Here is an 18,126-nt window from a genome sequence, read left to right on the forward strand (position 1 = left end):
CAAAAGTACCTGAGCCATGTGAGAGTTTATTCATTTTTAAATCATAAACATCTTCAAGGTCTAAGATGTCAATGATGGTATAGCTGGCTGCAAGATAGTATGTGAGTGAGAGAGCGAAAGGAGAGTGCGTGGATGTGTGGGGAGTGTCTGCATGTGTGAGGAGGGACAGCTATATTCACAGAACTGTTGGTGACTGGTGGACCAGGCTCCCCTGGCTGGGCAACCTCCACTGCTGCTGAAATCTCTCAAGAGTGGCCAACTTTGCTGTGGAGACCATGACATCTTCTAGGGGAAACTGGCTGTGATCGAAATACCAGCCTTACCTTGGACCAAGGAGGCCTTAGATACCTCCCAGGACCCTAAAACCACAATGCCCAGGGACCAGCTGCCTCAGCTGCAAACCCAAGAGCACTGAGACTCCCGCATCCCTGGTTTCGGGCACCCGAAAAGTTTGTTCAGGGGAGACAAGGTGGCAGCCAAATATATGGATGGGTCCTGCAAGTTCTCACAGAGCAGATGGAAGGAACAGCTGCATCAAGTAACACCAACCAGAATTGGAGAATTAAACACAGCTGGTAAGGCAATCTGTGGACATAAAGGTCAGAGATCACCTGAGAAAAATAAGCTCTTCCTCCTCAGACTCATCTGGGTGTTTGTTGTTTGCATTTTTGGGGTTAGTTGTTAGTTTTTTGGAGTTTTCTCCCAACATACATATAACCTCCCCCCCTTCCTTTTCCCATTTATTTCTTCTCTCTCTTACATTTTTTTCATTTTCTCAATATGATTTCTGCACTATTTTTTTCTCCCCTAGTTCTGTTTTCTCTGGTGGCCCTCTTTATTTGGGGTAATTGGTATCATAGATCCATTTGTGTTTGGTGCCCTGTGTGTTGTGTCTTGTTGTGTTGTATTTTTTGCCTTTAAGTCAATGCAGGAGAGAGAGAACTACGTAGCCAGATACCCTGAACTTACCAAACATGGGGAGACAAAGAGACAGCCCCCAACAAAAGGAAAGGAGGAATCAAAGGAAAAGGAAGTAAATGAAATGGAGGCAAGCAATTTGTCAGATAAATAATTCAGGGCATGGTCATAAGGATGCTGAAAAATCTGGAATACAAATTCAACAATATGTGTAAGAATCAAGAGGAAATGAAGAAGAACCAAGAAGAAATGACATCCCTGCAATAAAAAAACACAATAGAAAGCATCAATAGTAGACTAGACGAAGCAAAAGATAGCATCAGTGAGCTAGAAGATGAGATAGGAAAAACTACCTAAGCAGAGCAGCAATTGGAAAAACAAACTTAAAAAACAGGAGGAAAGCCTAAGGGAACTTAGGGATAACACAAAATGAAACAACATCTGCATAAGAGGGGTGTCAGAAGGAGAGGAAATAGAAAAATAATGACAGGAAACTTCCCTGATATCAGGAAGAAAAAACTCAAAAGTCTAAGAAGCTCACAGAGTCCCAAACAAGATGAACCCAAAAATAATGACACCAAAACACATTATAATTAAATTGGCAAACACCAACGACAAAGTAAGAATCTTAAAGGCTGCCAGAGAGACACAGAAAGTTACATACAAGTCTCCCATCAGACTATCAACTGATTTTTCAATAAAAACACATCAGGCCAGAAGGGAACAGAAGGAAATATACAAAATCATGCAAAGCAAGAATCTGAATCCAAGAATACTGTACCCAGCAAGGCTATGAACGAAAGTTGAGGGTGAAATCAGGAGTTTCACAGAAAAAAAAACACAAAAAAACAAAAACAACTATGGAAGTTTATTACCACCAAGCCAGCAATGCATGAAATACTAAAGGGTCTGGTATAAAAAGAAGAAATTGGAAGGGAAGAAGAAACACAGGCATGAAGAATAAAATAGTGACAAACAAGAACCTATCCTATATAATAAAGGGTAATATGCAAATTGACTGAACAGCAGAATGACCAGTCACTATGATGCACACTGACACCGGGGGGTGGGGGTGGGGGGCAGATACACTCCCACAGGGGAAACACCACTCAGACACAAGCTGGGCTGACAGCTGGCAAGTGCAGTGGCAGTGGTGGGAGCCTCTCTAACTTCTGCTGCAGTGCTAAGAATGTCTGACTACAGCTTACATCAATCAGACACCCTCCGAGGGCTCCCAGACTGCTAAAGGGTGCAGGCCAGGATGAGGGATCTCTCCCTGAAGTGCACAAATGTTGTGCACTGGGCCTCTAGTCAATAATAATTTTAAATGTAAATGGATTAAATGCCCCTATCAAAAGACATAGGGTAGGTGAATGGGTAAGAAAACATGACCCATATATCTGCTGTCTACAGGAGACCCACCTCAGAACAAAGGACTCACATAGACTGATGGTGAAGGGATAGAAGTTTTTTTTAGGCAAATGGAAATTTAAAAAAAAAAAAAAAAAAAAAAAAAGCTGGGTTAGCAATACTGATATCTGACAAATTAGACCTCTAAGTGAAGGCCATACAAGAGATAAGGAAGGCCACTTCATAATACTAAAGGGAGCAATTCAACAAGAAGATATAACTCTGGGAAACATATATGCACCCAATACAGGAGCATCCAAATACATTTTTTTTAAAAAAAAACTTTTAGAATATATCAAGGGAGAGATTGACAGCAATACAGTCATAGTGAGGGACTTTAATACCCACTAACATCTTTGGCTAAATCCTCTAAACAAACAACAAACAAACAAACAAACAAAAAAAAAAACACCAAAGAAACATCAATCCTAAATGACACACTAGATCAGATGAAATTAATTGACATCTTGAGAACATTTCACCCCAAAGCCACAGAATATACATTCTTCTCAAGTGCACACAGGTCATTTTCGAAGATAGACCACATACTGGGGCACAAGCAAAGTCTGTTCAAATTCAAGAAGACAGATATATCAAGCATCTTCTCAGATCACAATGGCATAAAAATAGAAATCAACTACAATAAAACAATAAAAAAAAATCAAACAGTTGGAGGGTAAACAGCATGCTATTCAACAATGATTGGGTTACCAGAGAGATTAAAAAATTATATATATATATATATATATATATATATATATATATATATATATAGCATCATGGCAACAAATGACAATGAAAACACAGCAATCTACAATCTATGGGACAAAATGTAAGAAAGCAGTCTTGATAGGGAAGTTCATAGCTCTACAAGCCTATCTTAAAAAATTACTAAAAATAGGAAAACCAAGATGGTGGCTAAAAAAGTAGGTGAATAACTAATCTGCCGCCTTGCACAATAATTTCAAAACTACAACTAAAAGACAAAACGTCTACCACCCAGAACCATGGGAAAGCTGGCTGAAAGAGAAAGGAGCACAAGTGCTGAAAAGTTGATAAGCCTAGGTACGGAGGCATGCAAATCAGGCTGGTGACGGGCGACTGGGTGTGCAGCTTTTTTTCAACCTGAAGGGAAACAAGCTCCGGATCACTTTGAAATCCAGTTTCTGGGGCCACGCGGGGAACCCAGATGCCTACAGGAGAAGCTGGTCTGTTGGCCATCCAGTCTGAAAATGAGGATGACTTTTTTGCAGAGGTGCGCGCAGCAATCATTGTTTACTGTGCTGGAGGTGGGGATGTGGGGACTTGGAAATGTGGGGACTTGGAAAAGCGGAAAGGCAGAGATGGCTGATGGCAGCCATTGCTGTTTGCCACGACCAAGCCTGTGAGGTCCTGAGACCTCGCCCCTCCCTGAGGCCCCCCACACACATTCTACAAACCCACTCTGGCTCCACACGGCTGCTTTTGCATATAAATGGCCTGTATTGTGGCAGCTTAACAAATAAACTGGAGCTCCAGCTTCAAAACTGCCAAATCCCAAGCAAAGAGGAGAAAACTGTAGTTCTTGCTGTAGCTCCTGCTGGGTGGCCTCAGACAGTAGCTGAACTGCACCTCGTTGGAAATCCAGAAACTAGTGTCTCTAGTGGTTTGTGTGAGATGAAACCAGATTTCAATACTCCCATAAGGGACACATTCAAGAGACAGACTCAGTGAGCACCAAAGCCCTACAGGAACGTCCTCCACCATAAACGTGTCTCCAGCACAGCAATTCTTCCATTATAGACACAGCCAGCCCTCACAGCCAATTGGCCTGGAGGTCAATTATTCCCAGTGACATCAACAACAATCAAGACTTAACTACAAGAAGGGTGTACACACAGTCCACAAAGGGATGCACCAAGAATGTCCACATCAGGCAACTGGGAGGCTGACCCATTGAACTATATAGGACACCCAGGCCCACAAAGCTACCCTACCAACTCAGGGAAGCAGCAAAAATGCTGAGAAAAGGAAACAGATCTCAAATGAAAGAAATGGAGGAGAACAAAAGACTGGATAACAGTTCAAAACCACATTATAAGGTTTTTCAAGAATTTCCTAGAAAAGACCAATAAATTTAATGAGACCCTCGAGGATATGAAAAAGAACCAACTAGAAATTAAACATACACTGACTGAAATAAAAAAATATTATACAGAGGCCCAACAGCAGATTAGAAGATCTCAAGAATCAAGTCAAAGATTTGGAATATAAAGAGGCAAAGAACACTCTTCCAGAGAAGAGAATCCAGAAAGTTGAAGACAGTATAAGAAGCCTCTTGGACAACTTCAAGCGTTCCAACATCAGAAGTATGGGGGTGCCTGAAGAAGAGAGAGAACAAGATACTGAAAACCTATTTGAAGAAATAATGACAGAAAACTTCCCCTACCTGGTGAAAGAAATAGACTTACAAGTCCAGGAAGCACAGAGAACCCCAAACAAAAGGAATCCAAAGAGGATCACACCAAGACACATCATAATTAAAATGCCAAGAGCAAGAGACAAAGAGAGAATCTTACAAGCAGCAAGAGAAAAACAGTTAGTTACCTACAAGGGAGCACCCTTACGATTATCAGCTAATTTCTCAACAGAAACTATATAGGCCAGACGGAAGTGGCAAGAAATATTCAAAGTGATGAATAAGAAATGAGCAAAGGACCTAAGTAGACACTTTTTGAAAGAGGACATACAGAAGGCTGAAAGACATATGAAAACATGCTCAAAGTCACTAATCATCCGAGAGATGTAAATCAGAGAAACAATGAGGTACCATCTTACAACTGTTAGAATGGCTATCATTAAAAAAATCAACACAAGACAAGTGCTGGTGAGGATGCAGAGAAAAAGGAACCCTCATGCACTGCTGGTGGGAATGCAGACTGGTGCAGCCTCTGTGGAAGACAGTATGGAACTTCCTCAAAAAGTTTAGAATGCAACTCCCATTTGACCCAGTAATCCTACTTGTAGGACTGCATTTTAAGCAACCAGAAACACCAATCAAAAAGGATATATGCATCCCTATGTTCATAGCAGTGCAATTTACAAAAACTAAGATTTGGAAACAGCCTAAGTGCCCATCAGCAGATTAGTGGATTAAACAACTGTGATACATCTACACAATGGAATACTATGCCACTATAAAAAAGAAAGAACTTTTACCATTTGCAATAGCATGGATAAAAATGGAGAGCATTATGCTAAGCAAAATAAACCAGTTGGAGCAAGATAAATATCACATGATCTCACTCAGATGTGGGATATAATGATCAACATAATTTGATGAACAAAAATAAATCCAGAGTCAAATGGCAGGGTAGATGGGGAGTTAGAGAACAAACAAAGGAGTTGTATGCATGCATATTTGCATGACCAATGGACACAGACACTGAGGCTCTGGAGGCTTGCCCGGGATGGGAATGGCTTTGGGGGGAGGAGTCAATCAGGGAAAAAGGAGACGTAAGTAAAATTTAGACAAGAAAAAAAAGAAAGAAAAAAATTGCATTACACTAAAATAATAATGATTGTACTGGTACCTCTTAAATATATATATCCTATAAAAAGGTAATTGCAAATAGACTGAACGACAGAAGAACTGAATGACCAATCAAAGTGTAATATGCTAATGATATGCTAAGGCAGCTGGACTGCTCGCTATGACATGCATTGACCACCAGGGGGGCAGACATTCAACTGGTTGACCAGTTGCTTTGACGTGCACTGACCACCAGAGACAGATGCTCTGACTAGTAGGTTAGCTTGCTACTGGGATCTGGCCAATAAGGACTGAGAAGATGGGCTGGACATGCCCTGGGACCCTCTTGAGATCCCTCCCTAGCCTGATTGTACACTGGTCCCTCAGCCTGGCCTTCACCCCCTCATAATCTGGGATCCTCAAGGGATGTCCAAGAGCTGATTTCAGCTCTATCCTGCAGGTCACTCTCCTTGGAAGAGTGCCAGATGTAGGGCTCATGACTGGATAGCACTGCTGGGGCAGCATGAGCCTCTCCCTATCAGGACTGATTGGGCACGAACCCATGGCAGGCTCAGTGGATCCAAGATGAGCGGGAGCATCAGGTAGGAGCTGCAGGCAGTGTTGGACTACGGGTTTTGGCCCAATCCCTGCAGGCCACCCCAAGGGACCCCACCCATGCACTGATTTGTGTATCAGGCCTCTAGTCCTATATAATAAAGAGGTAATATGCAAATTGACCAACACACCCTCACACACAAGACAGCTGCCCTCATGTGGCCACAAGATGGCTACCACATGATGGCTGGCAGGGGAGAGCAGTTGTGGGCAATCAGGCCAGCAGGGGGGGGGGGCAGTTAAAAGTGACCAGGTTGGCAGTTAGAGACAAGCAGGCCAGCAAGGGACGACAGTTGTGGGTGAGCAGGCCAGCAGGGGAGGGCAGTCGGGGGTGACTGAGCCAGCAGGGAAGGGCAGTTGGAGGTTACCAGGTGAGCATGAGGGGGAAGTTAGAGGTGGTCAGGCCAGCAGGGGAGGGCAGTTGGAGTGACCAGGCCAGCAGGGGAGGGAAGTTTGGGATGACCAGGCTGGCAGGGGAGGGCAGTTAGGGCGATTGAGCAAGTAGGAGAGGGCAGTTGGGGGCATTCAGACTGGCAGGGGAGCAGTTATGTGTCTATCAAGATGGCAGAGGAGTGATTAGGGAGTGATCAGGTCTGCAGGCAGAAGCAGTTAGGGACAATCAGGTAGGCAGGCAGGAAAGTGGTTAGGGGCAATCAGGCAGACAGGCAGACGAGCTGTTAGGGGCAATCAAGCTGTCAGGAAGGTGAGTGTTTAGGACCCAGTATTCCTGGATTGTGAGAGGGATGCCCCTGAGGGATGACTCTGAGGGATTGTGAGATGGATGACCCAGACTGGAGAAGGTGCATGCTGGGCTGAAGGACAACTCCCCCTCCCCCAGTGCACAAATTTTGTGCACCAGGCCTCTAGCATATATATAAAACATAAACATATTCTTATTTTTCTTGCTTACACTACAGGCAGCATCTACAGAAGCTGATCCACAGCTCATTTCTCAGTGTGTTGTGGGTCCTGGGGACCTTTCCCTCTTGGCATGGAGACACAACTGTGCTTCCTCCCTCAGGGCAGCCTCCATGACACAGGAGTCCTCATGGGTGGCATTTGAACTGTCTCTGAGTTTTGTTATTACAACAGGTGCTCTAAAAATAACTTTGTGCCCTGGCCGGTTTGGCTCAGTGAATAGTGCATTGGCCTGTGGACTGAAGGGCCCCAGGCTTGATTCTGGTTAAAGGCACTTTCCTGGGTTATGGGTTTGGTCCCCAGTGTGGGTCATGCAGAAGGCAGCTGACCCATGATTCTCTCATCATTGATTTTTCTATCTCCCTCTCCCTCTCCCTTCCTCTTTGAAATCAATAAAAATATTATTTTTAAAAAGAAATAACTTTGTCCATCAGTGATGTCACACAAAGCCGAGCTGATCTGTCAGAAAGATTCCTAGAACTGGGATTTGGGTTAATAAATAAGTAGTTTGGGTTAAGATTGTTCTACTGTCCCCCAATATAAGCTGAGTCAATTTATACAAAAATATACCAAATTATAGCATCACACATCTAAGAGTGACTGTCTCCCCACAGTCCTGCCATCAATGTTACCAAGGACATGCTGTATGTTTTACTGTCAATCTCACAGGTGAGAACATCTCTTTGTTCAGTGAAACTGGACAACCTTTCCCAGGCATTTCCTTCTGGGAACCATTCATTTCTCTACAGAGCTGCTCTCTGTTTGAGGAGATTAGCCCTTTCTCCAGGACATGTCTGCACATATTTCCCCACTTTGTCATGCATTTGCTTAGTTACCATTTGTCCCATCTCCATTGCCTGTCCCAGTGGGTGGCAGCTGGGATGCTCGGAAAATGTCTGACATAAACAGCTTCATGGGGCAAAGGGCACCCAGGTGCCTGCTCTGAGCACAGACCCAGGTCAGCAGCAGACAGTCAGGCCTCCTTCTCCCAGTGGCCACAGCTGAGCTCAGGGTGGGGCCAGGCACTCACCTGCAATGGAGACCCTCGCTGTCTTCTCCTGGCTGAGCAGGGGGTTTCTGACGACACAGGAGACCCCCTGCCCAGAGCCACCTTTCAGGATCACAGACGACGTGACTGCATACAGACCCTCTCCATCTGCAGCCCCAGGCGCTGCCATGGCCGGCAAGCTCTCTCCCCCATCACCTCTCCACTCTACGTGGGGCTGCGGATACCAGCCTGCAGACGTGCACTCCACACGGATCCCTCCATCCTCATAGCCCTTCATGCCAACGTGAAGATCAGAGCCCAGGGCTGGGGAAGGAAGAGGGAGCCTGAGTCATGGGGAGGCCTCTGTGCTGGGGAGGGTCCCATTAGGATGGGGCACACTCCACTAGATCACCCAGGCAGGGTTCATAGGAAGCTGTTTGCAATGTGTCCTGTGCGGGGGAGACTGTTCTGTGAGGTGAACACAGCCTGATCCTCGTGGACCCTCGAACTGGATCCAGCTGGATCTCAGCCAGAACAGAGACTGCTTCCCAAACAATCGCCTCAGAGACACCTGGAGTCCTCCACCTGCCCTGGGCGGGTGCCTAAACCCCCATCCCTCAAGCATGTGAGTCATTCCCCTTTATCAGGGCAGGTCATGCATCTAACCCCATCTCTCCTGCCTGTCCTGTGTGAGCTTGAGGCTTTGCCAGGTGGAGGGAAGGATATGCACATTGTATTGCTGCCACCCACACTGTTCCTGGTATGAAAGTCACCTTGGTGAACTGTTGATACCATTGATCTAGAGCACATGTGTCAAACACAAGGCCCGCGGGCCAAATCCAGCCCGCCAGGCCTTGCAATGTGGCCCGCACCGCGCTGTCATCACTGCACTCCGCTGTCAGTTTATGACATTGTCAGTTTATGACTGTTCAGTAAACCATTCGGCCCGCGATTTAGGCTGGATTTTAGATTTTGGCCCCTTCTCTGATTGAGTTCGACACCCTTAATCTAGAGTTTACAGCCTCTTTTTCGGGTCTTTGGACTCGGGAATTTTATTTTGTGGTTGTGGAAGGGGAATGACTACAGGGGAGAGAGCTGACCCAGGGCCAGGAACGGTGAGCTGTTACCACCAGTCCCTAAGCTCTTAACCCAGGGGAGCGGGGAGGAAGCCCTTTGAAGACTTGCAAGAACCCAGTCTGTAGGGAGGGGTTTCTTCAGAGGAGCTGTGGTCTCAGGAAGGGACTAAGGCCGGCTGAGGAGGCCCTGCAGGGAGAGAGCAAGGACCTTCCACACATTCCTCACCTTCTATTCCTTCCCTCCCTGCTTTCTTTTCATTTCCTTTCCATTCCTTTCCTTTTCCTCCCTCCCTCCCTCCCTCCCTCCCTCCCTCCCTCCCTCCCCACCTCCCTCCCTCCCTCCCTCCCCCTCGCTCCCTCCCTCCCTCCCTCCCTCCCTCCCTCCCTTCCTTCCTTCCTTCCTTCCTTCTTTCCTTCCTTCCTTCCTGTGCAAGGCAGGGCTGTGCCCCGAGAAAGAGAAGTGATGTTGGACATGAACCATTTCATGGAACAGCAGCATCAGATAAGGATGCTTTGTCCCTGTGATGGATCAGGATCAAACAAGACCACTCAGTCATCAGGTCTGAACACAGAATAATACATGGACCATGTCCAGTCCACAGCAACCAGCAAACATCTCCTGTCCTGGCTGTGAGTGACCGGTTACACCCACACCCTCCTGACAGCATCTGAACAGAGCAAAGCCCTCCTTCCATAAACTATCCCAGTCCCCTATCAGCCCAAACGTTATACCAAGTCTCCCTGACACCCCCTCATGGGTCCCCCACGTTTCCACACCTGTGTGTTCTCCTCACTGCAACTAGTCCTAAACTCAACTTGTTCAACTGCAGGTGTGATCCTGGGTCTTGGTTGGAGGACATGGCAGCACAGGTGATGTCCCTGCAGCTCAGCCTCCCTGGACCCACAGCAGCAAGCACCTGGAGGGCCCAGGTCCACTGAATGGAACACAGCTGAACCCACTCAACTCTGTGCCCTCCACTGAGGGGAGGTTTCCTCAGCCTTCCTGCCCCAACCCCACATCCCTGTGAGACCCTGGTGGCTGCAGGAGGGGAGTCTTCACTTGGTTCAGGAGGGGCCCTTCCTGCAGGAGAACCTGTGTCTGCCAAGGGCCCAGGAAGTAGAGGTGGAGGAGGGAGGAAGCTGCTGGTGTGCAGGCAGAAGTCTGTGAGGTGGGCTTGTCCTGTGTCCCCAGGCCCCACAGAAGAAGGAGCTCAGAACAACCTCAGGCTCACCTGCAACCTTCAGCTCCACCAGGGCTTTTGCAAGGAAATCGCCATCTTGGAAATAACACTGGTAGGTTCCACTGTCAGAGGCTCTGACATTCAGAATCCGCAGAGCAGCCTTCCCCTCAGCGATGTCCTCTCTGAAAATCGAAGCTCTCCCTTGATACTCTGCTATCTCTGTTCCTTCCTTGCCATCTGCATATGCACGTACCACCTGCTTGTGTCCAGATCGCCGCCACATCAGGTCCATGGTCTCAGCGCTCATCATTGGGGACAGGTGACAGGGCAGCTCAGCAACTTCACCCACCATGGCCAGGATGGGCTCAGGGGGTCCAACCACAGCAAACTGAGCTGGGAAGCAGAAAGGGGTGCTGCATCAGAGGGAACTGGAGGCCAGAGAGTAAGGGGGTGTCCCAGGCTGCAAGGGTGAGGTAAGAAACACCTAGACAGGCACTCAGTCCTGACAGGTGTACAGTCTGGATGGGCCTCCCAGGTATGGGGAGGAGTCCAAGGTTCTGACTGGGCATTAGAGGTAACTGCTCCAGACACATAAATGCAGATGCTCCTACCTGAGCAGGGCGTGAGCAGCTGGACCAAGGCGAGGCAGACGGGGAAGTGGAGCAGATAGAAGGCCAGGGACCTCACCATTGTGGGCTGTTGTGCAGACAGAGAGACACCAGGAGGAGTGGGTAGAAATGATGACCTGGAAGAAGATGGAGAAAACAAATAAGACCTCTGCCTCGCCGAAACTGGTTTGGCTCAGTGGGTAGAGCGTCAGCCTGCGGACTCAAGGGTCCTGGGTTAGATTCCGGTCAAGGGCATGTACCTTGGTTGCGGGCACATCCCCAGGGGGGGGTGTGTAGGAGGCAGCTAATTGATGTTTCTCTCTCATCGATGTTTCTGACTTTCTATCCCTCTCCCTTCCTCTCTGTGAAAAATCAATATATAGATATAGATATAGATATAGATATAGATATAGATATAGATATAGATATAGATATAGATATAGATATAGATATATAAAAGACCTCTGCCTCTCCAGGGCCGACTCCCGTGCACTCACCATCACTGGTGACCCCAGAACCTCCTCGCAAATGTCTACTTGGGAGCTCTTGACTTTTTTTTTTTTTTTTTTTTTTTTAATATATTTCATTGATTTTACACAGAGAGGAATTGAAAGGGACAAAGAGTTAGAAACGTCAATGAGAGAGAAACATGGACCAGCTGCCTCCTGCACACCCCCCACTGGGGATGTGCCCGCAACCAAGGTACATGCCCTTGACCGGAATCGAACCCAGGACCCTTCAGTCTGCAGGCCAACACTCTATCCACTGAGCCAAATCGGTCCTGGCAAGGGAGCTCTTCACTTTTGACTCAAACATGGAACACAATCAGAAAGTATGAACCTTAAGTGTATGTCCCTTGGCCCCGGCCACCTGGGAGTCCTGGGCTCTGCTGTCCAATGGGCTCAGAAGCCTCCACTTGCCCACACTTCCTGGGACAGCCTGTCCATGCTGTCACTCTGATTAACGCAGGACCCCCTCTCTGAGCTCTGATTCTACTGGGCCCCTCAGTCTATGCTCCACACCACAGCCCGCACCTTCCTGCTCCCTCACTTCACTTCTTCTCAGCCGCCAGGGGCTCCCTCTGCCCTTAGAGCAGCAGCTGGAGGCCTCTGCTACCTGTACTTTCTGAATTACCTGAACGTTTGAAATTTTAAATTGAAAGAGTGGGGAATCTATTTCCATTGATTTTGGGAGATAGCTATTGTCTTTATTCTTCATTATAAACTATTTTAAAATAGAAATGAGTAAAATATAAATAATTTTTAATGGGAACCACATACTTTGCAATATAGGAATGTAAATATTTCTGGACATATTTTGGATATTATATATATATATATATATATATATATATTAGAGACCCAGTGCACCAAATTCATGCATGGGGTGGGGGGTTGGGAGGTGTCCCTCAGCCCAGCCTGCACCCTCTGCAATCTGGGACCCCTCGAGGGATGTCTGACTGCCCTAAACTGACAGTCAGACATCCTTCTCACAAACCAGGATTGCTGGCTCCCAACTGCTTGCTTGCCTGCCCTCCTGATTGCCCCTAAGTGCTTCTGTCTGCCAGCCTGATCACCCCCTAACCCCTCCCATGCCAGCCTGATTGATATCTAACTGCTCCACTGTCAGCCTGTCTGCCCCCAACTTCCCTTCTCTGTCACCCCTAACTGCCCTCCCCTGCAGGGTTGATTGCCTCCAACTGCCCTTCCTTGCAGGCCTGGTCCTTCTCAACTGCCCTCCCTTGCAGGCCTGGTGCCTCCCAACTGCCCTCCCCTGCTGGCCATCTTGTGGTGGCCATCTTGTGTCCACATGGGTACAGTATCTTTGACCACATGGGGGCAGCTATTGTGTGTTGGAGTGATGGTCAATCTGTATATTACTCTTTTATTAGATAGAATCGAGGCCTGGTGCATAGGTTGGGGCCAGCTGGTTTGCCCTGGAAAGTGGCCCAGATCAGGGTGAGGGTTTCCTTGGGGCATAGGGTGGCCTGAGCGAGTGGCCTGTGGTGGTTTGCAGGCCAGTCACACCCCTTGGTGACCCAAGTGAGGTCCTGGTATCTGGAATTTATTTACCTTCTACAATTGAAACTTTGTAGCCTGGAGCAGAGCCAAGCCTCCTGCTTGCTCCCTGGTCTGCAGCCATTTCTGTTTAGATTTGTTTACCTTCTATAATTGAAACTTGTAGCCTTGAGTGGAGGCTTAGGCAGGTAAGAGCAGGCAGAAAGCTTGGCTTCCTCTGTTGCCTGGGAAACCCAAGCCTCCCTTCTGCTCCCCTGGCTGTAGCCATCTTGGTTGGGTTTATTTGCATACTTGCTCTGATTGGCTGGTGGGCATGGTGGATGTGGTAGAGTGATGGTTAATTTGCATACTACTCTTTTATTAGGTAGGATATATGTGTGTGTGTGTGTGTGTGTGTGTGTGTGTATATATATATATATATATATATATATATATATACTTTAAAATGTTTATTCTTTAATCCAAAAAGACCTTTTGCAGGAACTACTCTTAAATAAAAAATAGCCATTAACACTAAGGTTTATATAAATGCTCTTCACCATAGTAAAATCTACAATAACAAATATAGATACAATTGAAATTCCCAAATTAGATCCAGTTATGTAATAATAACAAACATTTTTATTAAAAACATGATTCCTAAGCCTACAGTTATGATAATACTCAGTGGTGAAAAGATGAAAAGTTATTCTCTAATAACTAAGATCAGGAGTAAGACAAGGATGCCCACTCTCACCACTTGTGCTCCCACAGTATTAGAAGTACTGTCCACAGCAGTTAGACAAGACAAAAAAAAATAGAAAGCATACAAATCAGAAAGGAAGAAGTAAAATTCTCACTATTTGCAGAGGACATGATACAATATATAGAAAAACCTGAAGACTCCACCAAAGAAAACCACCATCAGAACCAGTCAATGAGTTCAGTAAGGTTACAGGGATAGAAAATCAGAAACCTGTTGAATTTCTATACAGCAATAATGAAAAATCAGAAAGAGAAAAATTTTAAATCTCATTTACAAGTTTACCCACATAGTATAAAATATCCAGGAATAAATTTAACCAAAGAAATGAAAGACCTATAGGCTGAAAACTATAAGACACTGAAGAAAGAAATTGAAGAGGATTCAAATAAATGGAAGGATAGGGTATACCATGCTTATGGGTTGGAAGGATTAATATTATTAAAATGTCCTTACTGCCTAAAGCTGTAGTTGACAAACTGCAGCTTGTGAGCCACATGTGGCTCGCTGGCCCCTTGAGTGTGGCTCTTCCACAAAATACCATGACCTGGATGAGTCTATTTTGAAGAAGTGGCATTAGAAGAAGTTTAAGTTTAAAAAATTTGGCTCTCAAAAGAAATTTCAATCGTTGTACTGTTGATATTTGGCTCTGTTGACTAATGAATTTGCCAACCACTGGCCTAAAACAATATTCACATTCAATGGCCTTCTTTTCAGAAATAGAACAACTAGTCCTAAACTTATATGGAACCACAAAGACCCTTCATATCCAAAGAAGTCTTGAGAAAGAACAAAGTTGAAGGCATCTACTTCCTGATATCAAACTATACAAAAGTGTCTACACTAATAAAAACAGCATGGTGCTGGCATATAAGCAGACACCCAGTTCAATGGGACAGGCAGAGAGCCCAGAAAAGAACTCTCACTTACATGGTCAACTAATCTGTGACAAAGGAGGCAAGAATATGTAGTGGGGCTGAAACCTGTTTGGCTCAGTGGTAGAGCATTGGTCTGCGGACTGAAAGGTCCCGGGTTTGATTCCGATCAAGGGCATGTACGTTGGTTGCGGGCACATCCCCGGTGGGGGGTATGCAGGAGGCAGCTGGTGGATGTTTCTCTCTCATTGACATTTCTGGCTCTCATCTCTCTTCCCTTCCTCTCTGTAAAAATCAATAAAATATATTAAAAAAAAAAAAAAAGACAACAAGCAGACTGTCAAATTACAGCGGGGAGGGGAGGAAGATCTGGAGGAGATAATAGATCAATCGAAGGACTTTTATACATGCATATAAGTACAACCAATGGACATAAAACTCTGGGGAGGGAGGAGATGTGTGGGAAGGAGGGAAGGGGGCAAAAAAAAAATCAATAAAGAAATAAAATATAAAAAAATAAAAGAAATATCTATTGTAAAAATAAAAAATAAAAAAAAGAAAAGTTCTGGGAAAAAAAGAAAAAAGAAAACTCAAAAAAAAAAGAAAAAAGAAAAAAAAAGAAAAGAAAAAAAAGAATATGCAGTGGGGTAAAGAGTCTTTTCAAAATGCTATGGGTAAAACTGGACAGATACATGCAAAAAAAAAATTGGCTCACTTTCTTACACCATATATTAGAATATACACAATATGGATTAAAGATTAAATGTGATACCCAAAACTATAAAACTAGCAGAAAATAGAGGAATGCACATCTGACATTTCTCTTAGTAATATATTTTTTCTATGTGTGTCCTCAGGCAAGGGCAAGAAAATAAGTAAACAAATGGGACCATATGACACAAAAAGACAACCTACTGAAGGGAAGAATATTTTAGCCAAAGACACTTCTAATACGGAGTTAATATCCAGAATTTATTAAAAATTCATACAATTTAACAGCAACAAACAAACAAAACAATACAATTTAAAAGGAACAGAGGGCCGAGACTGGTTTGGCTCAATGGATAGAGAGTCGGCTTGGGGACTGAGGGACCCGGGTTCGATTTCAGTCAAGGGCATGTACCTTGGTTGCAGGCATATCCCCAGTAGGGGGTGTGCAAGAGGCAGCTGATCGATGACTCTCCTTCATTGTTGTTTCTCTATCTCTCTCCCTTCCTCTCTGTACAAAATCAATAAAATACATTAAAAAATAAATAAATAAAAACAAAAGGAACAGAGGACCTGAATTGACATTTATATAAAGAGGAGGCACAGATGGCCAACACACATATGGATTGGAAACCCCTCTACTGTCAGACGATGTGTTTATCCATTCTCCAACTGCTATATACCTATGCTGACTCATATACTTTTATATTACAACTAGAGGCCTGTTACACAAAATTCATGCAAGGGGCTCTGCTCTCCCATCCCACTTTGTCCAGAGATAGTTTAGCCATCTGGTATAATTAGCATATCACACTTTTATTATTGAAGATTACATATGATTCTGTAAATAACATCTTTTCAAATAAGTTTTGAAACTGCACATCTTGTAACCTATCCCACCATTATTTTAACATTATTTCTGTAAATGTGAGTGCACATAAACAGCCTATTTACTTAATTCTAGGAACTAACTTCAGGAAAAGCAGACATTCCATCCCCGGAAGATTTGCTGACCTTCTACCACTGATCTGCACAGACTGTGTTGGCTTGCACTTTGTCCCCTCAATGGAGAACTCTCAACCCCCTGCTTTTTATTCCTTTATTGTTCTTCCCCCCTCTTCTTTTTCTTACTAAACCCCTGCCCATGTCCAATTGTCTTTGCAGCTGAGTCTCCCATCTTCTGAAGCTGCAGGCTCTAAAATAAGCCTACATTCCTCCCACCAGTCCCATGATCTCCATGTGATCTTTCCAGTGGCAGGCAGCTGAACCTGGGTTCAGTATCGGCCTGTCTTTCAGAATCTCTTAGAACACACTCCCACAGAGGAGCAGGAGAGCCCATCAGAGGCCTCAGTGACCCCAGGAAGTTCTTAGGAACATGCAGGTGTCAGCTCACTCATTCTGGTTGTCTCCCTCCCACAGATTTCTGAGTTCAGGACTTACCTTGCCCTGACAACGAGGTCTCACCATGTTCTCACCTGAAGGCTCACCCAGCTCATCAGCCTCTCTCCTAAAGAGACCTGGTGCCCTGGCTTTCACCCACTCCCCCACTTACAGTTGGCACTTTTAGCTGAAAACCACAGAGCAGAGGCACTCCTTAGGTCTTCACTGCAGATGAGTCTCTGATCTGGAGGAAAGGGAGGGAGGGGAAAAGAAAGCTTGCTCAGGAGGAGAAAAAGTGCAAAGTCCCTCTTTGAAAGCCCTTGTTGTAAAATATAATGATAATAACCTTAACTTTGCTCTGGGTGTGTGATCGGTGGGGTGCTCTATGTGTCTCTATCTGTTGCTGACTGGAGTAGATTTCTTGGGGTGCCATGGGAACAAACATTTCCTGAGGCCCCAAAGGAGGATGAGATCCTGCAGAAAGCTTTATTTCTGTGGAATCAAACTCCTGAGTTTCCAAGGGCCCATCTCACTCCGTCCTGCATGAAAACGTCTATTCTGTCCTCAGCAGAACCAGGATGCAAGCCATTCCCAGAGATCCTGCTCCATGTTGGCACATCCCTGCCCAGTCCAGCATCTGGCTGGTGAGCTTATGCTCCCAGCTGCAGTCCGTGGCCTGTGGGCCTGCGTGGCCATGCTCCCTTCAGCTTCTAGGGCCACACGGCAGCCTACCAGGGTCACTAGCAAGGAAGAAACAGGAGCGCGAGCAGGAGCAACCAATAGGGAATCCAATGAGCAGCAGCAATATGTCACACGCGGCCTGTCGCAGAGGACAGGCCCAGGCCCCTGGATTCTCGGGAAGCGTTCTCTTGTGGGCTGTTATCCCAATGTTTGCGCTTTTGTAACTAAAACGGGGTCACTCATCACAGGGGCTCTAAAAGGAGTCAGGGGGTCCAGAAGGAAGTCAGGCCAAGGAACGTTAGGAGCTTTGTACTTCCGTTAGGACCTTTGAACTTCCGGGCTCCCTGGGGAAGTGCCCCGGAACTCGCCCCCCCCCCGCCTTGTTTCCGGTGTGGGTTTTGCTTTAAGGGTTCCGCTTCCCGTGTTCTCCCTCTCAGGAGCGGAAACACGGACACAGAGACCAAGTCCGCTATCAGAACCGGGTCGGAGGTCACAAC

General features: G+C 45.8%; 1 protein-coding gene across 1 annotated transcript in view; it reads right to left on the bottom strand.

Moving 5' to 3' along the window:
- Positions 1–17,064, bottom strand: part of LOC311613019 (butyrophilin subfamily 3 member A3-like) — a 53,521-nt gene extending 36,457 nt beyond the window's left edge. Inside the window, exons 1-3 of the mRNA XM_084866504.1 lie at positions 17,009–17,064; positions 11,229–11,313; positions 10,669–11,010 (exon numbers count right to left, since the gene is read on the bottom strand). Of these exons, the coding sequence (XP_084722630.1) occupies positions 10,669–11,010; positions 11,229–11,313; positions 17,009–17,035 (454 nt within the window). The 5' untranslated portion in view covers positions 17,036–17,064. The remainder of the gene's footprint in view (positions 1–10,668; positions 11,011–11,228; positions 11,314–17,008) is intronic.
- Positions 17,065–18,126: the final 1,062 nt, after the last annotated feature.

The sequence above is a fragment of the Pipistrellus hanaki genome (assembly GCF_964339955.1).
Source record: "Pipistrellus hanaki genome assembly, chromosome: 18".
In the NCBI taxonomy this organism is placed as follows: Eukaryota; Metazoa; Chordata; class Mammalia; order Chiroptera; family Vespertilionidae; genus Pipistrellus; species Pipistrellus hanaki.